We start from the raw sequence: 27302 nt of genomic DNA, 5'->3' as shown, positions 1-27302 counted from the left end.
TCCTGCCTACTCCTTAGATCAGATGTTCCAAGTATCTGCACACCAGTGAAATGGAGATAGAGCCTCCCAAGGATCTTCACTCCAGAACTTGTCACTTCTGGGATTTTACAGATGCAAGCTCTGTTAGCCCTGAGGAGCCAAATGTCAGACCTCGACACTGATTTTTTTTCCTGAGGAAGGACATGAGCTCCTGGCCTGCCCTAGAGCCTTATCCTCCAGTTGCAAATGGTTCTTCCCCATTTCATGTCTATTTAGGCCTTGCCTATGTTGCCCCGTCACAGAGAAGTTAGCTGTGGGTCTGTCTGCCCCACTGCTACATCATAGACTGAAGAAGGCACAGAACTGTCCAAATGAAGCCCTAAATGGACACATTCCCCCACTACAAACTCAAAGTATGTGTTGTGGACCAAAAAATCTTACATGACTCCTGCAATGGGAGTCATTCAACTGTGGGGGAAACATAGGCATAAAAGTTTGGGACTTAGTACTGTGGACTGATAAAGAGAACTTTAGACAGGATTAAACTGTAACAAATTTAAGGTACAACTACTCTGAATGCCATTTACATTTGAATTATTTGCACCTATATTTTACTTCATGTGCTACGTAAAATTTAAAGCTTAGTATTGTAACCATTTGTTCTGAAATTTCTCTTGCCTATGTTCAGACATCTTGGGATAGATCTTGCTTTCTCAAGATGTAGGCTTTGAGAACCACAGGATTCATTGAAAGATTAGATGCAAGGGCCCTCAGAGAGTTCACAGTCCCAAAGGCTGCTCGGAGCAGGGCTGACTCCAGAGGTGGTTATATTGTTCATGGCTGTGTCCTGGCAAATCTGGAACATCTCCAAGGGTGGAGATCCCCCAGCCTCTCTAAGCAACCTGACAAGGTCCTTTCTTTAGCCTTCCTTGGGGAGGAGGAGGAAGAGAGCAGGAGGAATGCAGCCGTACAGCAAGTGTAAGTGCAATAATACCATCTGTATTTTACGGGGAGGGGTGTAATAGCTGTGTATGGGTGGGAGTTACATCCTTGATGGATGCCAGAAGAGACAGAACAAAGGCAAGTTCCTTCATATTTATGTCCCTCAGGAAGAAAACGAAAAGTCCCATGAGGTCTTCTTACACAGAGAAAGAATCCTTCTAGTTTGCTTCCTCTCCCATGATTTCTTTTTTGCTGAAAAGCAGGCACTGTCCATCAATGCAGAGGAGCATACTAAATGAAAAACAGTACTTCTGCCAGGCAAAGTGGTATCGCTGTCGTTCTGTGACATACTTGGGAATGAAACAGGCCACTGTCCCCGTGTACAGATGGATTTCTTAAACATATTAAGTGAGGATGGCTCAGTGGTTTTAGCCTCATTATCACAGATCACAGAATCACAGAATGGCTTGGCTTGGAAGAGACCTGGAAGATCATCTACTTCCAACTGCTCTGCCATAGGGGTTGGAACTAGACCTTCCACTAGACCAGATTGCTCCAGGGTCCCATCTAACCCGGCCTTGAACACTTCCAGGGGTGGAATAGCAACAACCTCCCAGGGCAACCTGTTCCAGTACTGCACCACCCTGAAGAATTTCTTCCTAAAATCTCAACTTAAAGCCATTGCCGGGGCCGTCGGGACCGGGAAGGATGGCGAGGGCCGCCCAGGAGGTGGCAATCGGGAGCCTCTTACGGGAGTGGAGCAAAGGTGGAGGGAGGCTCCCAGAAAAGAGGTGGCTGCCTTTAAGGTGGGTTTATTTGCCTGCCAGATGGGAAGTCTGTGACCAGCCCCTTAGAACAGGTAAAGGCAGTAAGGCTTCTCCACCCACTCGCCTTGATCTTTCATCACCACCGTGGGCCAGGCGGGCGCTTGTGCAACGTGCGCGCCGCGCTCGGGAGGCTGCGGGAGAGGCCCATGCGCTGCCCGCAGCTGCCCGGGCACGGAGGCCGGAGCCGGCGGGGGCTGCGAGCCGGGCCCCCTCTCCGGCCAGCCTGGGGCTGAGCACCTGCAGCGGCGGCATGGAGCCCTCCCTCGGGCTCCTTCTCCTCTGGGCTCTCCTTCCTCCCGAGGCGCACGGCAAAGAAGGTAAGCGTGGGACCCGCCGCCGGTCCCTCTGCCTGGAGGGCTGGGCTGGGGCGCGCAGCGAGAGCGACCTCGCTAAGGGGCAGGGAACGGGACCTGGCCCACGCGTCTGGGGCTCCGGGGACACCTCCGAGGGACTGGGGGGTCAGGGAAGGGCGGCCGCGTGTGGGGGGACCACGGCCTGGCAAATGCCATCCGAATCTCGGTGGCTCAGTGAACGAGCCCAGGTTATGTTCTCGTCCTCCTTCACCTCCTTCTATGTGAAACACAAACGCCTCGGCATATCCAGTGATCCAAGAGAATTCTGCCCCTGTCCCCCTCAAACAAGGGCCTTGCAGATAACAAGTTTAAACACAAACTCAGAAAGTTTCTCCCCTCCTCTGGCAACACCCCCGCAGTTTCCTCAGGAAGCCCTCCTAGGAGTTAACCCTTATGAGCAAGCGGACAGTCATTTTATCAGAGTCTTTTATCTACCCTACTGCTGGAAGACGGAGCTGGGCTTTAAAATTTCCTCTTCCACCTCTTTAGGTTTCCATGTTTCCCTTCCCTGTACCACTCACTCCCTTTTATTAAATGTAGTGATTTTTTTTCCTTCCATCTTGGTAGTTGCACAGTAGTTATGAAACGTGGGAGAATGGTAACTTTTAATAGAGAGGTGAGGGAAGTGTTTCGGCTCTGTTTCCTACCTCCTCCTGCAGTCAATTCCTGATTAGGGACTTCTGTTTTGTACAGCAAGAGGTGTTGGGGCTTTTCCATCCCAAGGACAGTCCTCCTTCACTTCTCTAGGCTCTGGATTAAGGGGACTTTGTCATAACTGGCACTTCAGCCATGGGCTCAGCTCTGATTCTGCGAGTGCTCAGTGATCTTTTAAAGGGTCCTTGACAAACACGTTTTCACTTAGGATCCAGCTACGTGATGGATGCAGCTGGCAGATGTAGTGGAGAAGGCCAGCCTGGGTGGCACCGCGCAGGCTTCGGTTTCCAGAAGCGTGTGACCAGTAGTTGGCAGTAACAGTCAGGGACCTGTCTGCCTGCTTCTCCCCTATCTCAGCCATCTCGTTTGGGCTGTGTCTGTGATCCACTCTCCCTTAACTTGTCTGTCAGGGAAACAGCTCATTTTCCAGGCGTCCTCTCTTATCTGAAGCCTTTCTTCTTTTTGGGGACACCTCCTCCTCCCCTGTGGCTGGACAGCCACGTGAGGCTCCTGGCAGCAAAGCTGTGGAGCAGAGAGTTAGTAGTCCCCGAGAACTTTATTCCTCTGCTTCTGTAGTCTTACTGACTCAATCATCCTTTCCGTGGAGAATCCCTGTTGTGGGATTGACTTTGAGAAGTACTTCTTGGTGATGGGCTTTGTCCCTCCAGTGGGCACTCAGCAGCTGAAGGAGCTGCCATTGCTGGCAGTGCAGAGCATGGCACAAGGGCTCTGCCAGGTTCCTCTCCTGGCCACTTCCAAGTTCCTTTCCCCTTGCTCTGCTAGAGCCATGCAGCCCCTCTCACTTCCACATTGCTGCTTCAGTCCTGAAGAGGATGGGATGGCAGAGATGTTATCTGAGTGATGGTTCTGGCAAGACAGGCTACCTCACCCTCTGAGCTTTTGGAGCTAACCACAGAAGAATATTATCTCAAATAAAGAGATTGAGAGTAGGGGGGAAGTGAATGAGGAGCCTTGTCTGGACAGGGAGTCTGTGGCTAGGAAGGTTTTGCCATATGACCATACTGTGAGCACTTGGAACTTGCAAAACCTGGATTCCTGCTTTTCCCTTCTCCCAATCCTGAAAGGGTGTTTCAGAGGTGAGAACAGCAGCGCAATCCCTCTTATCTCTCATTCTGGGCCCACAGCCTGCTTCCTCATTCCACGGGACTCTTGCTGATCTGCACTTTACACTATTACTTATAGTTGGCAGGGAGTATTTGTAAAACAGTCAGATGAGGGGGAGGAAACCTGGTTATTTAAATGCCATTTAAAAATCTCCTCACTCCTACCTTTCACCCCCAGATTCTTTCCTGAGATGTTCAGAAACGACCCCTCTGAATACACCCACAGGAATCTAAAAGGGAATCCACAGAATTTTTCCCGTTTCCTATGTTCCCAAGCTGGGACTTCGATAGGTGCACAGAAGCCAGTAGTCTGTTCTGGCAGCACCGGCAGACCCAAAGGCAGGCACGAAGCTGCACATCCCACAGTGTGTCTTATGCTAACTCCTCTGCTTTCTCAATGTTTGCCTACAAAGTGACACATTTTTAAACGTGTCTTCAGATCAAGACTTTAGGCCAAACTGTGATCGCGTTTTCAAATTCCTTTGAGGGCTAAAAATGAACATACCAATGATTTTCTCCTTTGTCACACGACTCCAGGAGCGAGGCTTAAAGCAGCCGTGCAATTCCGCAGGAGGTGGCCATGCTATGGCCGGAGCCATTACTCTCTCTTGATGTCCCGGCCAAAAAAGTCGGAAGGTTGGGAGAGGGTTAAACGATTTCTAGGCCATCGTCAGCTGGTGGACAGTCTGAGTTAGAAGTAGGAGGCTCATCAATTTGCACAAGTGGTGCATCTCCGGGCTTTTGGGTACCGTGACAATGGAAAGTCCCTTCTACAACTTCACACTGCCTCTGTACTTTCCCCCTGTGTTTCAAGTACTGAATAGTCCCTCGAGGCGACACTGATTGATCTTTTGTGTTGGTAATTTATTTGATTGCCTTCCTCTTCAGCCGTTTAGTTTGCTGCCTTCCTATTTCAAGGAAAGATATGTGTTCAGCTGCTAATGCCGGGTACCCATTTGAATAGGCTTCAGCCTCCTTCTTCCTTGTTGGGACAGTTTTAGGAAGTGATAAAATTTGTCAGGGTTGAGGTTTTTGGATGTGTATAGGAGGGGGTCTCATATATTAGTAAAAACTTTTAACTCCCGACTAACTGCCCTGTCTCGTATGTTTCCTTCCCTCCTCTAGTCATGCTTTTTGAACGTGAAAGGTTTCAAAGGATGGGGGGGTTGAGAGAGGAAATGCAGGCTTTACCTTCTTTGACAAAACAAGGATGAAACCATTCTGTGGGCTATATGAGTTGGGTCACCGATTTATCTTTTCCCTCTCTTCTGGTTTTCAGTGGATCTACTTGACACAAGCACTGCACAGGGTGAACTGGGCTGGCTTCCCGACCCTCCGGAAGTAGGGGTGAGTACCCACATTCAAGGAAGGGGAGCCACTGGCAGTACTAAATGATGGAAAAATATAATCCATGTTGAAATTTCAACCTACCTCTGGAAACTGAGCTTCTGAGGCCCCACCCCCTCCTGGACATTTTAGGCTTTATAAGTCTCTCTCTCTTCACCTGTGCAGCCTCACCCCTAGCCAGCTTTTTAAGGACTGATGCCTATTGACTTCCAGTATGATTAAACATAACCTTGAAATATACTGTTTTCATGAAGTAATAAAGCAATGAAGAAACATAAAAAAACTCAAATCATCCCCCAGTTTTTCATTTTGTCATGCTGCACATAAATCCAATGTCTCTTTTTTTCCCTAGGAAAATAGGCAGAACAAAAGTATTTCTGTCTCAGTCTCTCAAGAAATTAGAAACACATTATAGGTTTTTTAATTCAGCAGCTGACTGAAGAAATAACTGTTAAATCACAGGGCAGCAATCTGCCTGCGTGGGTGGGCTGCAAGATTCTCGGACTTTACACCAAGCTGTGGTGTTTGGTCCACACAGCTGACAATGAGAATTTCCCTTTGTTTTGTGACTGTAAAATTGAGTTGATGGAAGTGCTTCAAAATGTACTCCTGAAACCACTGCAACAATGGACCACAAAAGAGAGCTGAACTCTCAGCTATTTTTGTGCAAGTACAGCTTTTTTGTATGAAGCATAGTTGGGCAGTCTCTCTGGGGTCACAACCTACATCAGTGAAGGTGCTTCCTCTGTAGCAGCGGTTGCTGTGGGAGTGGTGGAAGGAAGGCAGAAAGAAAAGGGAATTTAGGGACTATGCTGTGGTAGTTAGCACATATGTTGATACGCAGTTTCAGTTCTTCATCCGTGCTCTTGTGTTTGTAACAAGTCCCAAGCTTTCCAATGGAGAGTCTTCACCTTTCCTGCTCTAAAGCAGACCTGGGTAGAGCCTGTTCCTAACTCATTTCCGTGACTTTCCTCTGTAATGTGCTGTGCCTGGTTTAAATCCACCCCAGCCTCCTCCTCCTTCCCAGCAGTATTGCTGGGTGAAGTAGAGGCAGAAATTGAGGTTCTCCTGTACTGGCATAGCTGCATTTGTTTCATTAGTAAAGCTGTTTTGGTTATTATTAGTAGTATTATTATACCCTGCTCAAAACAGGTGCCCCAGTGAGACATACATGTAGATCATGTTTTGCTCATTGTTCCCTTTGTTGTCTCATCAACTCTCTGTGTTCTAGGCTCCAGGCATGTTCAGGAAGAAGTTTGCTTCTTGAACAGATTGAACAAAACAACTGAAAGTTGTGTTCTGAAACCAAAATCTGATAGAAAATAAAACCTTTATTACAGAACATCTGAGTGTTGCACAGGAGGTCCAGAGTTGGCAAATCCTTCTGCTTGTGCTACATACTTTTTAAAATATGTATATTCACAATGTAATTGTTACTGAGAATTGTTGGAATTAAGGGGAACATGGCCTGAGAGAAATCAAAACTAACAGATCAGGATATGGATGGCTGATCAAACAACAGAGGGTGAAGAATAGATCCATTGACTTCTCATAAGCAAGTCTTTTGAGGAGATTTGTCTAATTACATAATTTCCCAATAACTGTTAGGTGGAAGTCCGACAAATTGCCACAAGCAAAAAGGGAACAATGGCTGATTCTCTTGTGGTGAGAGCTTTGAACAGGTGTTTCTGAAACCATTCCTTCAAAATGAAGAATTAAGTATGTTCAAAAAAGAACGGAAATGAATTCAGAACATTTTTTGACAAAAAAGGGCCAAGATTAGTACTGAATAATCTGACTAGGTTGATTAGTAACAGGCTGGAAACGTCTGAGCTGTGTTGCACACAGAGCTGAAGGGTGTACTTCATGTAACACTGCTACTTGTAGCTAACCTCAGATGCCGGAGATCTCCCATCAGTGAGCTGGATTTGTGTCAATATACTTATCGCACAGAGGAGGAATTTGCTGTGGGGAATTTTCATGCTTTATATGGACAAGGCCCCCGAGGCATAGCTCAGAAGAGGCTGGCTAAGTCTGTGGAGGCAGAACTACACCTTTGTTTTCTCCTCACTTGTAGCCAATGACAGAGGATGAAGTGGCTTGCCAGGTGTGGTTGTTCCATGGTCAGACCATGGCTGTATCCAGGGCAGACAATGCTCCCATTAACACACAGGCTCAGCCTGAGAACACCACTCAGTTTTGGGCTGCGCTTCTGTACTTCAGAACTTCTGCACCACATTAGCCAGCATCTTGCCTAAGCTTAAGGGTAGTCTTTCAGTGAAAGTCTCTGTACTTTAAGTAAAGGGTCTGTAGAGTTTTGTTTGCTAAAAGGTTTGTGCTAGCTTGCTTTGTATTAGCTATTTAGAAAGGGTTTCACTTTAGGCTACTATTGGAAACTAGGCTTTTAAAGAGCACACCGTAGTTCCTACAACCCCCTTTTATCTACCTTACCCACCCACCACTCCCCTCCTCCAACATATTCCTTGATAATTCTTTTTTGGCTTTGAAGTTCTGCCACAGCAACACCAGGTGGGCATAGAGAGGTGTGTTACAGTACTAGTGGAAGATTTCCACCTTTTAACATACATAAGAGAGCCAATGATGGCCACTTTGAAGGTGGCAGGAGTACAGGATTTGCTTACTCTCACATTTCTTAAAGACTCCTCATGCTGCACAAATAGCCTAGCTACCTGAACTGGTTTCAGATACCACTGAAACTTCAAAAAGGACCTCTCAAATCCAATCATGAACAAATTCACTTATCAGGCATAGTGGCACTGCTTCTTGGCAGTTTGCAAAATGACATTATAAAAAGTTATTAATCACTAATTTGCTTTCAAAGATAATTGCATCAGCTGTGAACAGATTGTGATAAGGAATTATGCTTTCCTCTTGCATTTTGCTTTTAACAGACAAGGCCCTAAGCCACCCCAGCCTGGCTTTGAAGTCAGCCTTGTTCGGAGCAGGGGATTGGAGTAGAGAACCAAAGGTCCTTTCCCACCTAAATCTTTGCGTTTTTGTGATAATTTAGAATTGTTTGTTCATAAGAATTCTGAGTTTAAATTTTTAGCAGAGGCACAAAAGGTCCTCATGATTTTATGTTTTGATTATTTGTCATGGTTTTATGTACTATCTATTCCTATAGATTTCCTGTATCAGTTTATATACACCTACAATACAACATACTGAGCGATCCAATATTTGTCTTTAATGCTGTGATTACCTCACTCCCAGCTTGTGGGCCTATCTTGAAATTTTCCTTTTATCCACAATTTCCAATTTTTGTGTATGTGAATAGTATTTGCATAATCCAGTCACACTCCCATAAGTATGTGTGACTACTTAAGTTCCAAGCTATTTGTGCTGGAGAATGCTGCACACTGGGCTTCTCAATATGACTTTCTCTCTCTATATTGTTGAATGAATTGTAAATTAAACACACTTCCTTTTTTTTAGCTACTACATTTTCTTGGGAGATGTGCTTTCACCAGTCTTTGCTTGTAAAAGGGTCCTTTTGCACGGTGACTTCATTTTTAACTTGGATGTATGTTATTTCAGGAATTACATGAACTCCACTGCTGCCAAATTGTGCCATATTTATTACATATTAAAAAGTTTGGCAAGGCTCAGTTCTCAGCTGGTAGCTGCTTTGTGGAGCCTATTTTTCCCAACTTATATTCCTGCTTGGATCATAGCATTATTAAAGCTTCCCAATGACTTTCTTAGTCTCCTTTCCAGGCTGCTATTGTTCTCAGTCTTTTATTCACAGTGGGGAGGAGGACATAATTATTTTCCTGCCTATTCCATACTCTTGCTTGCTTCCACACATACTTCAAAGCATTGCTATCAGTTTCAAGCTTTCTACCAGTTTCCCAGTGTGCACAGCCCCTGATCTGCTCAGCTTTCCCAAAGTCTACTTTCAAACAAGATTAGGGACAGTAACGCCAGTGGCCTAACTGGCATTAGTACACCAAAGGCTATCAATGAATAACCACTAACTACAACTATTGGGGCTCCAAAACCACTTGAAAACTTTGGGAATTATGTGATTCTTGTTCAGGAAAAAGAGTTCTGAGTTCTGCACCTCATGTTCCATGGAAAGTTTAATTATGATCACAGCAACCGCCAAAGCTATGTGAATACAATTTGATTAAGCCAAAAAAATCAGTTCTTTTTTTTTTTATGCTGTTGTTGTCCTATTAAAGTCCAGGCATAGTTCAAGTTCTACACTGATAAATTTTTAGGTAATAGACTAGATCAAGTACCTGTGACCTGTCAGCAACTTCTATGTCACTGACCACACCATAACATTTGCATGCCTTCAGGTTCTAGCAAGGTGAGGTTGTGTTCCACCAGACTCAGCGGTCCCAGATTTCAGTATCAGCTGATGGCTGCTTTCTGTTCCACCACTTCTTGGTCACGAAGGAAATGGTGCTATGGGGCACACAGCCTTCAACCTGCAAGCAATTCCAGCACAGCACTCCTATCTCGTTAAACCTGGGCAGTTCACTGAGTCAGACTCAGTGATCACTTAGTCAGACTTGATGATCTCTTACTCAGATAGTCTTACTTGGAAGAGTCTCAGCCAGTCAGCTTCTTGTAGCATCCAAAGGTGGTGTGAAAAACAGCCATCAGAAAAGCTGTTCTGTGCACTTCTTCCCACAACTGTTGTTCATGCATGTCCTTTAGGAGCTAACTCAGAGGAGTGCCATCACCTCTGAAGCTGGAGTAGAGTAGCAGTGCACACCTCACTGCTCTCAGTTAAGTATCAGGCATAGGGGATTAGCTCCCCTGAGTGAACAGGATCTGTTTAGAAATAAGGGAAATATGCTTAATAAAGTCAACAACTACCTGGAAATGGGAACAGCTCTGGCTTCAGGCTTGTATCCTGACATGACCTGCTGCTGTTGATCTGTGGACTGGTGGAGAGATATTTGTTATTGATATCCTGTTAATTGAAAATTAATTATTTTGTGTCAATATGGGAGAGGAGGAAAAAAATTGTTATGCATATCCAGATATGCTTTACTCAGAAGCATGAGAAGAAGGGAATACAAACCAGTGAGATGAGAACGAGTGAAGTGTAAATTAATAGCTGTAGGGAAGGCCAGTTGAGCCACCAACTAGGCAGCCTAGGAAGGAGTCACTGCCAGAGACCCAAGTAACAGTCTTGGCCAGTGCACTCAGTGTTGTGACCTGAAGGGCAGAAAAGAGCACACTGTGAGCTGAAGATGCTGTACAGCCACGACATTCATCACCACTGCTGCTCAGGCACTGGGGTGGTGACAGCCCTGTTGCCTGGCAGCTTCAGAAAGCTGCTTCACTCTTTTATAGCTGTTGAATGAGTGGACAAAGTTCACTGAACTTCCTCATGTCAACACAAAAAAAACACAAGTCAGCTGGAGCTTGGAGATTAACCTGCCTATTGCATGGTCCTCCAAGAAGACTAACAGGCTATTTAAAATAATAATAATATTAAAACCCAACCAACCAAACAAACAGAAAACCCAGACAAAACAACTTCTATTATAATACCAACTAAAATACTGGTGAGTTTGCAGGCAAGCAATTAGAAAGAAAAAGCTTTACATCTTTTGTTGCCTGTTGTGTCCTTGAAGGATGAACCTATGCTTTGAACTGTGATTCTCACTATCTCAGAGGCAGATCTGCAGAAAAATATTCCCATGATTTATTTCTCAAAAGGCTATTTCCATTGTTTCCAAGGCCTAGTTTCTGGCTTCTCTTTGTTTGACCTGAATATTGCCAGCTCCTCACATGACTTTCAGGCTGCCATCCCCTGCAGCTTCTTTTCTCCAGGCAGGTTTGATCATCATCATCAAGGCATAATTACCCCATCCCTGTGTGGGATTCCACCTGATCCATCTTTAAAGGAACTTCTACAAACAGAGCAAGTATTGCCCATCACCATCAGACTAATTTCTAGCTTCTCTGTAAATACTAGAAGTACACTTGACACACCATACAAAACCACAGCTCACAATATAAAGCCCTTTACCTTGAAAAAATGAAAAAAAAAATCTCTTCCATTTACAATGGATCCCATGCAATGTAATGCAAAAATAACACAAGAGCTAACATTTGCTTTATTGGTAATGTGGCTTTAGCCATGAATTCTGAACTCTTAAGATGCACAATCTGATTTTTCACTCCTGTCCTTTTTGTAGTTGGTGTCCTTTTTGTATTGGTACTGTTAGTGAGTGGTAGTAGAAAGAAGTGTTCCAAACCAGCTAGGTGAAATGTTGGACTAGAGTATCATTATCACTCATCTAGCACCATCTGTTATGACCAGAACTGTTTTCATGCAAGACCTTAATGTGGTCAGGCAGTTCAGAGAATGAGCAGACAGCAGAACCTGTGTTTGATAAACAGGTTCTGTAATCGATGCACTGGTGCTCGGTGTCCCACATGAACACCTTATCTTCCCTTAAGAGCATGAGTACCAGTTAAATAGAAAGGACATGGGTGGGATGGAGACCTGTGTGCTAGTGCCCTAAAGAACGAGTAATTACATAATGGAGTTACTCCTCCCTGAAAATAACCAATGGATCATTGTGGGGAAAAAATGTATCATCCCACCCATAAAGATACTGTAGATAAGCAAACATCTCTTCTGTGTTCAGTTGTGTCAAAGGCTCCGTGATGATGTGATGAAATTAAAATTGCCTGACCATAGCCAAATGATCAAAGAAATAAGAGCAGCCTCAGCTGTTCTCAGATTTAAAGTTACAGGACTCATGAAGTGTCTAGATGTCACCACGCTTCTTTCATCATCGTCATCTAAATTGTCTTCCACACCAGCAAAAGAACTTCAAAGAGTATTGAGAAACTTTCAGTAAAGGGTCATAGAAGCTTCAATTCTAGAATACACCACTGTGGTGATGCTATTTTTGGTTGGCTGGTCTGGCTTGCCTCCTGACAAATTTTTGTCAGATGTATTTCAACTGAAGAGAAGATCTTCATGTATTAAAACAGGTGCCAGCAAGGTGCCTCTCTTGTCACCGGCTTTCCTCTGAGGAAACTACACTATGATTGTAGCACAGCTGTAATTACCTTCAATGCTGAATCTGTTCCAGGAAGGTTATTTGGTCATGGTAGCATGCAAATGCTATACTATACAAAAATCAAGACACTCCACAGGCAAGATTGCAGCCAGGGAAAGGGGATAAAGAGTGTTCCGCGGCACATGTTTTCCTAGGTGGTTTTAGGCTTGCCACACCAGTGATGTATTGTTGCTGAAAAAGGTTGCTGTTTTGGGGCCTTGCAATTTTTCTTCAGGAAGAGATTTAATGGCCTCTCAATTCTCTTGAAAATTAAATGAGATTGAGACACACTTACTATGCACGGGTACACTGTAGCTGGCTTTATTAACATAGCTGGTCTTTTCGTCTTAGTGAAATTTTCTAACCCAAAGTTAAGTCATTAGATTTCAGCATATGAACTCTTTGACTTTTCCAGTAGGAATTCTTATTAACTTTTCCAGTGGAGACATGCATCTTAGTTTAGTAACTTTAAGCCTACTGGCTAGCCTTGCCTAGCTTTTGCTTCTGTAAGTCTCTTAAAAGTATCACTGTGCCTTTCCTTGGGGGGCTGCAGACCACAGATTGGAAGTCACTGTGCTGAGGTAATGTGAAAGCAAATGAGATAGAGGTCACAGCAGGCAGGCAGGCTCTTTTTTGAAAGGAGACAGGCAAGTCCCTGGCAAGCTGGAGATGGAGACAGTGTTCTTACTGCGAGTCACAAGCTCTTACGACTCCAGTCTCAGCCTACAATTTGCAATACTGTCACAGTCTGCTGCCTCTGCCACTGGTAGCCTACCTCTCCATTAGCAGGGATGAAATTTGTACTTGTCAATGTTAAAAGCTTGTTTCTTTCCTTTTTTTTTCCCTACTAAAAAAGGCTAAAATCAAAAGAGACCACTTCATTGATGCCTGTAAAGCCTGAGACAATGGCTCCAAGGTGTGCAAACTGTCTCTTATACCTGATGGTAAATCCTAGGAAGAGTAGCCCACAGGTACTCTTCCTGTGATGAAGGAATCACCACTTGTCCTAGATAGGATCCTTGACACAAACCTAATCTAGAGAAGGCTTATTATACAGAAAAAGCAGAGTAAGTATTCCATAGGCTCCAGATCTTCAAACTGTATAATCATTTCAGGTCAATAAAGGCAGATATTAAAAGGCACATACTTTATCTTATCTTTGGATTTTTATTCACATGGCAGACCAAACCAATACTGTTTACTACAAATATCTATTGGTGCCCTTTCAGGTTGACATTGAAGTCATTCTGAATGGCCTTTATAAAGACAACTTTCTTTATATGGAATCAAACGAGGAAAGTTGCTTTTCTTTTTTCTGAACTTGCAGTGTTTTGAGGTTACTGACATAGTACCTTTGCTTTGAGGTTGTTTTTCACTTGACTCTAATTGTTGTGCTGGAATAATTTTGCTCTGTATTACACCACCACACCAAGATTTTCAAGAACAAACCTCTGGAAGTAGGTGCCTGTGTTAGTATATGGAATTCTGAGAAGCACAGGAAACCCGTTTGTTCTCAAATTCAATGGCTATGTACTTAGACTTCTTAGGAAGCCAAGCTGCTAACCTATGGCACTCTCCTGAATGCATTGGCATTTGTTTTCTTAGTGACTTTTAAAGAATTCTGAAAGATTTTAAGAGTTTGAAGACTAGTTTAAGGACAGTTTACACTCTAACTTAAAAAATAAGAGAGTTTAAAAGACATTTTAAAGAATAACATGCAAAGACTTCAAGAACTCTTTAGCTTGCTTGGAGAATGGAATTGGACTAGATGATTTTCAAGGATCCTTTCCAGCCTAAACCTTTCTATGATTCTGAATCTTATGAGAAAGTTTTCTCTCACATCAAAAAACCACAAATTCACTCACTGTTAAAATAAGGAAGTCTGACTAACACTGTTCTCCACTTCTAGAAGAATGTTACCTATTCTATGGTCAACTGGAGTAAGGCAACAGTGTTTGGAATGAAGTGGGTAAAAAGTTATATTATCAAAGGAGGTTGATTCAATGTCATTAGCAGACAAACTGCAGAGGCAAGTAATTAATATTGATTGAGCCAGACTTTACCACACATGTTTATTAAGAACATTACATTAAAAGTCAGAGGCATACATTTTGATTTTGCAGCAGATTCTTTGAGGATGGGAGACAGTTGCCTGGCAACTTCTGGTCTCATCACCCTTTCATTAAATGTTGTATGTAACAGTTTTCCTCTACTACTTTGAATTTAAAAGCTTCACTGAATAATGAAAAGAAGTCAGAAGCATATTTAACAATAGTTCTGTATTGTTAGCATAAATAATATCCTCATTTTACTTCCTTTACCCATCAGCAGCAGAGTCTAGAAAAAACATGTCTGACTCCCTTATTATTTCTTTGCACCACACTGCATATGAAACTGTGCAATTGTCAGTGCCAAGCATCTTTGCCCTGAAGAACTGAGTCTGGAAGAAGCTGGGCTGAGCTGCGCTAAGAAATACAGGAGTTAGCAGTTGGATTTTTTTTCCAGCAGTATAGTTTAAAGGAATTTTTTTGTTGTTGTTGCTGGAGTTGCCACCACTGAAAATAAAACTTTGATCCTGTATCATGTAAGTTTTGAAAATGTATTTTCTTGACAGGCACCACAACAGCTTTCAGTGAGACATGCAAAAACCACTTTCTGGTGACACTTGTCTGTGGTACTGCCTTGGGATAAACTGCTAATGGAAAGTAGTCTAACTCTCAGCCTCCAAATGCAATTATGCTTTCCCCAGGCAGACGCGCATTGAAAAATGCTTCTAAAAGCCAGTCCTAACTTTGGCAGTGTATGAAAGCCAGTTTGCTCTTATTCTCCTTCCTAACTTCTTTTCTTCTACTTCAGTCTATTTCAGGATGCATTGTAAATTCAGTTCTGTAACATTTTCTGGAAGGTTTTTAGAGACGTTAAAGACTGCAAGAGGTCATTAAGTGATTGTCCCTTCTGCTTGATCAATTGTGATTGATCCATCAGTGTCTTCCTTTGTTTTGCTATCATAAATCCTTTGACCTCCAGTGAGTGAAATAAGTGTAAATCCTGTGTGCTGCAGGTCTACACCAGCTGGATCAGATTAAGAGGGTGGGGTAACACTGGGGATTAATTATGTGGAGAAAAAAGGGAACAAGAAGGGACACATAGACACCATCCCCAGAACTTCTTGGGAGGAGACTGCTAGTATGCACTTAGGTAAAAGGCTGAAATCATGCAGATAGGAGCTTGTGCTATCAGCAGGACTTGCTAGTTTGGAGAAGGCTCTCCAATACTTTTCAGAGTGGGGCTGTGTAGGAGTATATTCTAAGTCATGGCATAAAAGCAGAACCTCTTTGGCACTCTGTGGGTCCATCTCTTGTATTCCACTAGCAGAGTGACCTGGTCTGTAGGGAGAAAAGCTGTTGTGCTGTGAGCACAGGAGATGGTGGTGCTGAAGAAATGTGTGAATCTCATGCTCAGCCCATGAGATTTGACAAGTCTGGAGTAACTCAGAGACTGAGGCCTTGTTTAAATTGCATCTTAACCTGGAGTGTGATTTAAAACCAAGATGCTTAAACTTGTGCCAGTACTTATGTGGGCACTTGTTTCAATTTAATTTGATTAAACATTTAAAGCATAATGAGAAAGGCAGTCTTAGCATTGGAGGAAAAAGGATGTAAGTTATTTTCCCTGTGGACAAGACCTTGCTTTCCAATTTTTCAGTTCTCATATGTGAATTACTCAAAAGTGAATGTTCTTTGCATTTTGTATCTGACCTGTGGTAAGGAAAGAAAAACTAGAGCCACCTAAAATTTGGCAAAAGCAGATGTTAAAATCAGTATCAAACTTTATTAGATTCATGCAAATAGTATAAGTAAGGTCATCTAACCAGCTGGGTCTGTGTCCTCCTCTCGGCCATTATTTGCTTGGGGAAGATGCAGAACCTTAATGCAATATGAAGTCAGGAAAAGCAGCTGAGTTTTAATAGTTAAATTAGGTTTTGCAAAATATCCCACTTAAAGAAGCGTGAACTCCAACTTAATGAGTGCTTGCTCTAGAACAGTCTTTCTGCAATTTACCTTTCCATTATGCCAGGCCATCTTTTCTCTTACTCCCAAATGCTGTGCATTATTTCCAGGGGCAGATAATAGTCCTGGTGTGGTAGGTCCTACTGTACACCCTGGATGTAAACTGTGGCAGAGAGAAGTGGTCAACACATGGAAGTACTGGGTCTTTTTCTCAATCTCCAAGATAAGGCAGTGCATGAAAGAAGTAAACTGGAACCAAGGTAGGATGAAAGGGATGTAAAAAAGTCTGTGTAAGTCAGATTCTAATTGCAGGATCCTCTTTGCTCCTTATGTACAGAGTTTAGGCATCCAAGGGGCTCTAGACCAGATGCAGCTCTTGCTGAGTGTGAGACTTTTTAGCTGGTAAGGCTTTGAGCCCCGAACCCTGTGTAAGAACTGATTTTTAGGCAAGATTTTTGTCATATTTGAAGTGAAACTTATTTCCCACACCTGTCTAACAGTATGTGTTTTCTTCTTCCCTGGGAGCAGTGGAGTGAAGTGCAGCAGATGATAAATGGTACCCCAATCTACATGTACCAGGATTGCAGTGTGCTTTCCGAGGGTGACACCGATCACTGGCTTCGCACCAACTGGATTTATCGGGGTGAGGCAGCCTCCCGCGTTTATGTGGAGCTAAAGTTTACTGTAAGGGACTGCAAGAGTTTCAAAGGTGAAGTGGTGACCTGCAAAGAGACCTTCAATCTCTATTACATGGAGTCTGAACAAGATGTTGGGATCCAGTTTCGCCGCCCGCTGTTCACCAAGGTCTGTATTGCTGGGGGTGAAAACTGAGTCATATCTTTCAGCTTAAACTTGTCATATCTTTCAGCTTAAGCTAGGTGTGTCTTGCTGGCTGGGACAGGCCAGGAGAACCAGCATGTGGGGAAGGGCATGGATAGTGTTGTCCTTAGAGTAAACTTTACCCCCGGTGCCCTCTGTGATGCTCAGACCAGTCTTTGCCACAGGAGGCATAGGAGGTTTCAAATGACATCAGACCTGTGTTCTGTGTAACCTCTTATTTAACCAGACACCATGTAGGTAAGGATTCTAAAGGGTTGTGACAGGGATGGATGGTTACACCAATTTTTAGAAATAGTAAAGCAGAGACGAAAGGAATTTTGCTTGCTTTACGGAATAAAACAAGATTAGACCAAGCAGAGAACAGAATCCAGTTCAGGTCTCAGTGGTCCTGATTATTTACTCTGATTGCCATGAGGTATAGGGTCTTGTTTCATCACTGGAGGTGATGGCTTGCTACAGTGAAGTTCTCCCTGGTGTGAAGGTATTTAGCACTGCTGTATTTTACCTGCTGTTTTCTTCAACGTTGTGCTCTCTTGCCATGGAAACACTGGAATTGCAGAATAGAGAAACTCTGCTTTTTTTTTCAGAGTAAATTCTCTAAGCCAATTCTGTTCTAATAGAAGCCACAGACCTGAATTATTTGATGCCTTTTCCTTTGCAGTTTAAATGGGATGTGATGGAAACAAAGAGTAGTAAAGGCCACCACAGGCAGAGCAGAACTCTGGTAACTGATTCCCCTCCCTCCCCAGTGCTCCTCCACCTCCCCTGCAGCCTACAACACGAATTTGTGCGATACCTCCACAACTCCTAAACATGCCTTATGATCCCTGCCAAATGCAGCTGCTCTACAGAGCCTTTCATCTCCAATCCAGCTACAAGGAGTGGGTGGTGTTGTACAATGGGAAGGGGCCTGTGGAGGAGAGGATCAGTTATTAGGCTCTCCCACCAAGAAGAAAGGCTACCCCACTTGCAGTCCAGCTCTTCCAAGTCACAGGGTGTCACAGAGGCCTTTCCCATTTGCTCAAGCATGGAAAATACCCTCACTCACTCATTCACTATTACCCTTTGTTTGCAGAGGCAGTGGGAATGTAAAAGCATGGGAGCATTTTTCACCCAAGTACCTACTGTGCTGAAATATGTTGAGTGCTGCACAAGGAGCACCTTACAGTAGATTATCTGAACTGCAGCAACTACAGCCTAAAAACAAGTGGCTGTAATTCCCTGGTCAGTTTCAAAGTACAGCTCTTGAGTGGTGTTGTGGATTTACTGCATGCAATTTGCAAACAAAATTTTTATGACAGAAAAGGGGCAGTTCCTGAAGACCTCTGAAATCAGAGACTCGGAACACAGGGTACTGTAGAAGACCAGTGAATGACTACAAAGCAGTTAAAGGAGATGATAGATGGAAAGTACAGAGGCAGGAAAATATGCCCACCCCATTTTTAACACATCTTTCAAGTGCAAAGAAAGCATGCAGTGCAGTGGCATTAGAAGTAGTTGACTAGACAGCCTCTAAAAGGCCTGAGTATAAAAAAGACCTGAGAGGAACAGGTATCTCAGCCGCTGTGGCCTGTTCAGATGGTAAAGGTGTTGTCTTTCTCTTTTTCACGTAGCTCAACACTGTGGCAGCAGATCGGAGTTTCACAAGCAGAGACATCGAGTCGGGGGCCATGCAGCTGAACACGGAAGTGTGCCCCATTGGGAAGCTCTCTCGCCGGGGCTTCTACCTGGCTTTCCAGAACTCTGGGGCTTGTGTAGCCATGGTGTCTGTCCGAGTGTATTACAAGACTTGCCCGGAGGCAGTGCGGGGCCTGGCCCGCTTTCCAGAGACACTGGCAGGGTCAGAGGGGCTGACAGAAGTGCCTGGGGTCTGCGTGGAGGACGCAGCTGAAGAAGTGGGCTCTCCCCCCAGGATGCACTGCAGCACTGACGGGGAGTGGCTGGTACCAGTGGGCCGATGCCTTTGTGCTGTGGGGTTTGAGGAAGTCGATGGGAGCTGCGTAGGTGAGTATGCAGACACTAGCTGTAGGCCATGGGAGAGGTTCCAGAGAGCTAGAGATCAGAGTATCTGTAAGCAGAAAGTGGGATCAGGAGAGTTAGTGTGGTCTACCTGTCTCTTGCCTACCCTCTGTATCTTATATCTTTCCTTCTCCTTTCCTTCTCCTTAGCTTCTCTTTTTCAGTTGGGATTTTTCTCCTCATGTGTCAGGTGTAAGACCTGCACACACCTCTCCACTCCCTCTTGGGCTTCATCCAGGACCTTTCAGCTCTGGAGCTAGTTTCTGCGAGCTGTAACTATGTGATTGACACTGACTCACTCAACAACTGGTTCTCAACCCTTGAACAGCAGCCTTGTTCTCTCAGGGCAGATGGGTCAGACACACAGAGCAGGGTATGTGTCCCGTGACTAGAAAGCTGAGAGGCAGAGGGGACAGGTTTCTCTTCTGTCCCTTGTTCTTCTTGGACTGGGATGGCTCTTCTGCCATGGGAAACCTTGTAAAGCATATTGCGCAATAGTGTGGTGCCTGCTCTTCTGAAAGAAGAGCAATTAGTAAGCAAAAGAGTCACCAGGGTGCTGGAGTCACAGCAAGCAAGGTTTGTTGGAGTAAGAAGTGCAGGGCTCTGCCGTGGCTGCAGAAGGGACAAGATTCAGCTTCTTAAGGCAACTTAGTTTGACATGTGTGTTGTTTTGGGGGATATGTATTACTGCAGGGAGAGAGGTTAAAGACAGCAGATCTCTGCTCTTGTTGCCAAAGCTGTGTGGCACAAGGCTAAGGCCATAGGGATCCACGCAGTGCTCTCAGATTCAGCAGGTGCCCCGTGTCTCTGCTTTGCTCTGCTACAGGGAGCTGGTGTCTCTATGAAGCAGCACTGCTTGCTGCTCATTTTGCTTGGGGAGCTGGAGAAGGTTGAAGCACAAGATCCTTGGCCTCCTCCAGCAATCCCCTCTCCTTGCACAGCCCAGCCAGTTTTTCCACTTAGGTGCTACAGAGCTCTCCCCGCCCTCCTGAGAGCACTCCTCTGGGAAGGGGCAGGGAAGCTGTCATGTCTGGACAAGCCTCGACTGCTATCGCAGCACAGGTTCATTCTACATCTGTGCTTTCATCCCACTCCGCCCAAGTACAGCTGCAGCCAGAAGTATGTTTTGCAGGATTAGTAAGGACTGGGGAGGTCTCCCAGGAGAGGAAGGGAAGAGGGGAGAACCTAGCAGGAGTAGGGAGAGGTACTTCACAACCAGAACAGTGTCTTATTGGAGCATCAGGGGAGAAGGTGAATGCAGGGGGGGATATCTTAGGATCTGCTCCCTCAGCAGAAAAGACCAGTCTGTGCAATGGACTGGGAGTAATCCAGCTCAGGATAAAGACTGAAATCACAGATTTTACTTTGTCCTCAGAACAGAGGAGGACTTCTTCAGACATGTAAAGTGTGACAGGATGGAAGACCTGGCAGTGTCATTTTGATTCTGAGTTTTGCCTGGAATAGGGAGCAAAAACAAAAGGGAAAGCTGCACCTTTACCTTTTAACAGGGAAAAGAACCTGACCTCTGTTACAGGACAGGAGACAACAGACAGCCAGAGGATCAGGTCCCCTCAATCTCTCAGTGAATTCCCTGCTGTATAAAGCTCTGCTGGGTTCAGAATGGCTCAGCCACCTCACAATCCCAGAAAAGCTGTGCCTGCCCCAAAGCATTCAGACTTTGCTGCCCATAAATGCAGAGCTCATGATTAACTTCCTCAACGGTGTAATTTGCTGTGCAGCGGCCTGTGCTCTGGCTCCTTGCTGGGCTCTGCAGGGCGGCAGGTGAGCCGAGCTCCCCGCCAGCCCCGCTCTGGTGCCTGCAGCCTTCCCGGCCTGGCTGGCAGCTCACGAGGGGCACCTGCAGGAATAGGGAATGAAGGAAGCGCCCCAGCCATCCTCTCTGCCCTCTGGTGCTTGGTGAGCAGGCCCTTTCCCAGACTCGTTTTTCCCATCGTGCAGCCCGGAGCGGGTGCCCAAGGCCCGGGCAAACCGGGGGCCAGCGGGGCTGGGCGGGGGGCGAGGCTGCTGGCTGTGCGCCCGCCTCCCCTGCCCCTGGGAGGGCTGCGGGCAGCCGCCCCTCCACCTCCGCACCCCCAGGGCAGGGCGGGGGGAGCCGGGAGCGCCGTCAGGCCCCTCCGCACCGCCGGCCCCAGCGCCGGGCCGGGCCAGGGCCGGGGCCGCTCCGCGCCGCCCCGGGGCGGGGCCGGGCCGGGCTCCGCGGGCCGCTCCCGCCCCCTGCCGGCCGCAGCCAGCTCGTGTCCCCGCTGCTGCCCTCGCCTCCTGAACGTGTGTGTCCCTTCGAGCCGAGCACCCCGGTGTCCCCGCTGCTGCCCTCGCCTCCTGAATGTGTGTGTCCCTTCGAGCCGAGCACCCTGTGCCGCTGCGGCCTCTCTGCCAGGCTGTGGGCTCCCTGCAAAGCGCCTCTCTGCCGGGCTGTGGGCTCCCTGCAAGGCGCCTCCTGCTTGGAGAGGCTCGGCACCGCCGGTGGCACAGCAGGTGTGGGCGGAGGGCTGGAGTGGCGCTCAGAGCTGGAGGAGCAGAGGCACTTCTGGGGTCGGAGTTACCTGTTCTGGAGCACAAGTCTTATGAGGAGTGGCTGGAAGAGCTGGGGGTGTTGAGCACGGAGGCTCAGGGGACACCTTATCCCTCTTTACAAACACCTGAAAGGAGGGTGTAGCCAGGCAGGGATCCGTCTCCTCCCAGGCAAGTAGTGACAGGACGAGAGGACATAGTCTTTAGCTGGTTTAGGTTGGACATCAGGAAGAATTTCTTCACAGGAGGGGTGATTAGACATTGGAATGGGCTGCCCATGGAGGTGGTGGAGTCACCATCCCTGTAGTTAAGAAGAGACTGACTGTGGCACTTACTGCTATGGTCTAGTTGACATGGCAGTGTTCAGTCACAGCTTGGAGTCGATGATGTCAGAGATCTTTTCCATTCTAATTGATTCCATGATTCTTGCAAAGGTTCCCAACCCCAAATTTCTATCATTTACTTGCAGATGGTCTCAGCCTGATAAGAGTGTATCTATATTGTGTCATATCTGTGGCAGGTAGTATTATACAGGCAACATCAGAACCTCTGTTTTATACAAGAATGTGGCCATGTGCTTCCTTTGTTTTTCATGTCAAAGCTGTCCTGGCCCAAACTGATCCAATGTCAGGAACTCTCAAATCTTATGCTGGAGCAAAGTGGCAGGAGGCCTCAAAACTTTCATCTTCAGTCCAGCATGTAGAAGTGCTCGCAGTTGTGAGCAGCCTGAAGATCAAAGTAACTTTTACTGCCTGTTTCTCAAAGGGATGATTTGAACTGGAGTATAAATGGAATCTCTTTGGGCTGTGACAATCAATACTTGAGCCTTGTAATTATTTTCAATGGCCTTTGCTATCATTAATCACATAGTTGCATCATTGTATCTCAGAATGATAGATTTTCCTGAGTGGTTCTGTCATTTCCCAGAATCAGAAGGTGCTGGTATCTCCTACTTGTGATTATTTCTTTTTTCTGGGCTCTTCAAGCGTCTCTTCTGCAGACTAATGATGAGTAGTCTTGTTTGGCCTGTGTTAGTGGAAAGTTTTCAAGGTACCTCAGATGTTCCTCTTTGTCACATAGCAGGCATGGCTGGGTTGGTTTTTTTTGTAAGCCATTTGTGTGAAGCTGCTGAATAGATGGTTTTCTCCATTGGGATCTCCTGAGGATTACACAGGATATTGTTGCTTTTATACTGCAATATAAAAAGGGTCATTCCCTCAATGTGCAAGTAAAATGCAAAGTGGTAGCTCTGGCAGAAAATTAGTGTATGCATTTCTCAACCATCTGATTAGCAATAGGTTGGTTGTTTCTTTAGCTAAAGAACTTTTGATTCATTTAGCACAGGCTGGCAAACCATTAAATTCGCAGGTTGCCTTAAGTTCTGCCACTGATTTTCACCTCCTTGCTATACAACTGTAGAGGTGAAGCATTGACCTTGAGACAACTGGTAAACTGATCAGTGCTTCTGTGCATTGAACTAATAGTAACACATCAAAAACAGGTGGTCAGATGTTATACTGAGAGAGTCTGGCTGCTCCTTTTTGTAGGACTGGAAGTAGAAAGCTGTGACACCTATTCTCTTGCAGTCTGTATTGGCTCCATAGCCAGTTTCACTCGATGCTGTGAGTTGAACTGATAGCTTCCTAGATATTCCCCAGAGCCCTGCCAGGTGATGCTCTGGTACAACACTTGAAACCAGCAAAGATGCTTCTGCCAAAAAGCCTACTGGCTATCTCATATGGAGTCAGCAAGAAGACTCTGAGGAGTACAAGGATTTGTAGCTACTATGGTTCTTATTTATGGCGTGGAAAGCTTGAAGGACAAGATGGGGACCAGTGTGGGTTTACACTGGAGGAAGATTCTGAGGTTGACTGGATTCTGTATTCATGCAGCCTCTTTGAAGATTAGATCCCTCTTCTTCAGTCTGAAAGTCCTGTCGTAATACTGATGCTACCTTGAGTTTGCATCTTCTCTCTGTCTGCCCTGAGATGATTGATCTAGGTGACTGCCAGGTGTCGAGGTGCTCCTTCCAACCTAAATATTGCTGTGAACTAAAAAATGGAGGCAGATAAAGGATCGTTCAAGAAGCTTTGTTGATCTGGGTTTATTGGTTATGTTATGTTGGCTTATGTTTGTCCTTCCACAGCCTGCCAGCGAGGGTTCTACCGCCACTCCCTGGATGCTAAACGCTGCCTGAAGTGTCCCCCCAACAGCTTGTCCAACGAGTCAGGGGCCACATCTTGTCCCTGCAATGCAGGCTTCTACCGAGCACCTTCAGAGGGCCAGAACATTGCTTGTACCCGTGAGTAGTTGCACACAGAAAGAAAGAACAATATCCAAACAGCCTGGGGGGTGAACTTACTGAGAGCAGCACCACAGAGAGGAACTTGGGGGTACTGCTGGGTGAAAGATTGGGCATGAGCTAGCAGCATGAGCTTGTAGCCCAGAAAGCCAAGTGTATCTTGGACTGCATCAAAAGCATGTGGCCAGCAGGGCAAGGGAGGGGATTCTCTTCCTCCACTCTGCTCTCATGAGACCTCATCTGGAGGGCTACATCCAGCTCTGGGGCACCCAGTACAAGAGACACTGGGACCTATTGGATCAGGTCCAGAGGAGGACCCTAAAAATGATTGTAGGGATGGAACACCTCTCTAATGAGGAAAGGTTGAGAGAGTTGGGGTTGTTCAGCCTGAGAAGAGAAAGCTTTGGGGACATCATCTTGTGGCCTTTCAATACTTAGTGGGGCCTGCAAGAAAGATGAAGAAAGGGTTTTTATACCAAGGCCTGTAGTGAAAGAGGGTAAACTGAGGTTTTAAACTGAAAGAGGATAGATTTGGATGAGACACATGGAAGAAATTTTTTATGAAGAGGGTGATGAGATGCTGGAACAGGTTGTGGGTGCCCTATCCCTGGAAGAGTTCATGGCCAGGTTGGATGGGGCTTGGAGGAGCCTGATCTAGTGAAAAGTGTCCCTGCCCATGGTGGGAGGGTTGGAACTAGAAGATCTTTAAGGTTTCATCCAACCCAAACCATTCTATGATTCCATGAACAATGATATGGGGGAGAAAACAAAAGGTTGGAAAATGGGGTTGAGAGATCAGAGAGGGAGAGGCTGGGGTGGAGAGAGGGCTCCATTTGAAATGCATCTGCAGATGGGAAGCTGTCGCAGGACTTTGGGCACCAACAGCTGGATCTAACACTTCCTTCTGTGCTCCCTGTAGGCCCACCCTCGGCTCCTCGCAATGTCAGCTTCTCCCTGCTTGGCACCCAGCTGAGCCTGTGGTGGCAGCCGCCCAGTGACCACGGTGGGAGGAAGGACCTGACTTACACAGTCTTCTGCCAGCGCTGCCATTTCCTGTCCTGTGAGCCCTGTGAGGCTGCCGTGGTGTTCTCCCCCAGTGCCTCTGGTCTCACGAAACCTGCAGTGGACGTGGATGGCCTAGAAGCTTACACCAATTACACATTCACTGTGGAAGCCCATAATGGTGTCTCAGGAATGGGACCTGCTCCACAGAGAACTGCTCCAGCTGTCTGGGTCTCAGTTGGACATGCAGGTTAGCAGAAGCAGAGAGAATTTCTTCCTGTTCATCATGAAAAGGAAGAGGAATCTCTGTGAATATTTAAGCTTTCTCCATCTTCTCCTTCTGCCTGACACGTGTGTTGGTATGGTATGATAAGGGTTCTAAAGTACCTCTGCCTCTGACATGTAAAGTCCTTTAGTCATATTCCTTGCAAATCAATGTAGCAGTAATCGTTATCCATCAAGAGCTATGAATCCACCAAAAACTTAACAGAGGTGAGGAGGATGAAGCCCTCCCTGTCACACAGCCTAAGTATTATTACCTGTGTGACAGGAAGAATGAGGGCTGTGTCATGAAATATTTCCCATGACTCAGATATTGCAAAACACCAAACACAACAGAAACCCTGGTGTAACTGGAAAATAAAAGGTTTTGAAAGCATGGAGGGATAAGGATGTTAAATCTTGACACATTTCTGTAGGTTAGCTTCAATCTGGCTAGTTTGGCTGTCCTGTAAATACTTTCCAGAGCACCATGAAATGTGATTATAGAAAGGTGACATCATAGCGCTCAACAGCCCTTGGTGCATTCCCTGGGTTCTAATTTAGTAACAAAATATGACTTTTCTTCCTGATGCTATGCGGGGGCAGCACAACTCTAAGCTAGAAAAGCAGAGCTACTTTTGGCTTGCCTCATCACTTCCTGATGATGATGAAGGACAAGGAGAGAACCAGGCTTAACTCCTCAGTCCTTGCAGACTCTTGAGAATTATCTTTTTATTCATGAACAGCATGCATTTGCAGTCAGCTGAGAGATTTTGAGCATTGAGTTTCACTGTACCCTTATGCAATGCAGCTGCATTCATAAATCATTACGTAGGAGAGCTGTGCTACTGCTGCTGTAGGAGCATAAAATCCTAACATTTTTTATTTCAAATTGGACACTTTCAGTGCAGTCCTGGAATAAATGTAATTTCTTGGAACATGGATTTTGTTTTGAGGGCCAAACACAGTTATGCTTCCACTGTTTGGGCAGAAGCACACTATGCACAGAAAGCAATTAATTGCAACCAGAGACCTCCTTTCCCTTCCACCACACAAGAGAAAAATGACAGTGGCAATGAGACTCAGTTCCAGTTGCATGGTATAACCAGAGCTTCTTTCTGGTAGAGAGAGGATATAGTTTGCATTTTGTTTGTATTTCCCCCTCATGTTCTCTGTTCTCTCCCACTGCAGCTCCAGTGACAGTATCCCAGTTTATTCTGACACAGAGAGATGACAGCAGTCTTTCTGTTTCTTGGCTTGCCCCACGGCAACGCAGCCGGACCTCAGTGGAGTATGAGGTCATGTTCTTTGAGAAGGTAAGGCCTGCCTGATTTGCTCTTCCCCCTTTCACCCAAAGGGCTGGAAGTGTCCTCTTGTTTGGTGTGCATTTGTTACTTGATCCTGTTTGGTTCCTGCAGGGGGAGGAGGCACGTTACACAGTGAAGCACCTTCTTGAGCCAAATGTCACTCTGCGAGACCTGCAGCCAGACACAGCCTACCTGCTCCGTGTGAGATCCATCACACCCCTGGGGCCTGGGCCCTACTCCCCAGAGCAGGAATTTCGCACCCTTCCACCAGGTAAAGGGCAAGCACTGGTATCTCACCTGGGAGAAACTCCCTTCCCCATCAGATGGTATATTCTCGTGGTACATGGATCTCTTTCTGTGTTCTGCTGGCTGTAAGGCAAGACACCACTCTCCTGAGTTCCTTGTCACCAGAGCTAAGCCCGTTGCTTTGTAAAGACAAAAGACATTTTTCTTGCTTCCTTGCCATCTTACAAAATTTGTTTACACTTTCCCCCTTAGACCTGATCAGTCTCAGTTTATTGTGTTGTACTGGCACAATACTTAACCAGACCTTCATTTAGTTCTTGAAAGACATTTTAATTTTGGCTAATGTTTCTAAGTTTGAGTGCTGGTCAAATAATTACCATATGCCTCCTTTTCTGTGCCAGTTACTAGTGAGAATGAGAACTCAGAGGACCTCAGCACTATTTTTTCCAGCTTTATCAGTTCCACTGTATGTAGTCCAGCTCCTGAATGTAGCTCTG

The 27302-nt window shown here is 45.7% G+C and overlaps 1 protein-coding gene across 1 annotated transcript in view; it reads left to right on the top strand.

The window, feature by feature from the left end:
* The first annotated feature begins 1675 nt into the window (after window positions 1–1675).
* The window catches only part of EPHA1 (EPH receptor A1), a 34246-nt gene continuing 8619 nt past the window's right edge, over window positions 1676–27302 (top strand). The window contains exons 1-8 of the mRNA XM_071433081.1: window positions 1676–2065; window positions 5159–5226; window positions 16826–17101; window positions 18751–19141; window positions 23834–23989; window positions 24909–25241; window positions 26444–26568; window positions 26671–26830. Of these exons, the coding sequence (XP_071289182.1) occupies window positions 1999–2065; window positions 5159–5226; window positions 16826–17101; window positions 18751–19141; window positions 23834–23989; window positions 24909–25241; window positions 26444–26568; window positions 26671–26830 (1576 nt within the window). The 5' untranslated portion in view covers window positions 1676–1998. The remainder of the gene's footprint in view (window positions 2066–5158; window positions 5227–16825; window positions 17102–18750; window positions 19142–23833; window positions 23990–24908; window positions 25242–26443; window positions 26569–26670; window positions 26831–27302) is intronic.

The sequence above is a fragment of the Agelaius tricolor genome, unplaced genomic scaffold, assembly GCF_023055355.1.
Source record: "Agelaius tricolor isolate 1412-34295 unplaced genomic scaffold, bAgeTri1.0.p SCAF_9, whole genome shotgun sequence".
Taxonomy (NCBI): Eukaryota; Metazoa; Chordata; class Aves; order Passeriformes; family Icteridae; genus Agelaius; species Agelaius tricolor.
The sequence above is the reverse complement of the archived record's forward strand: the minus strand, read 5'-3'. Positions and strand labels throughout refer to the sequence as shown.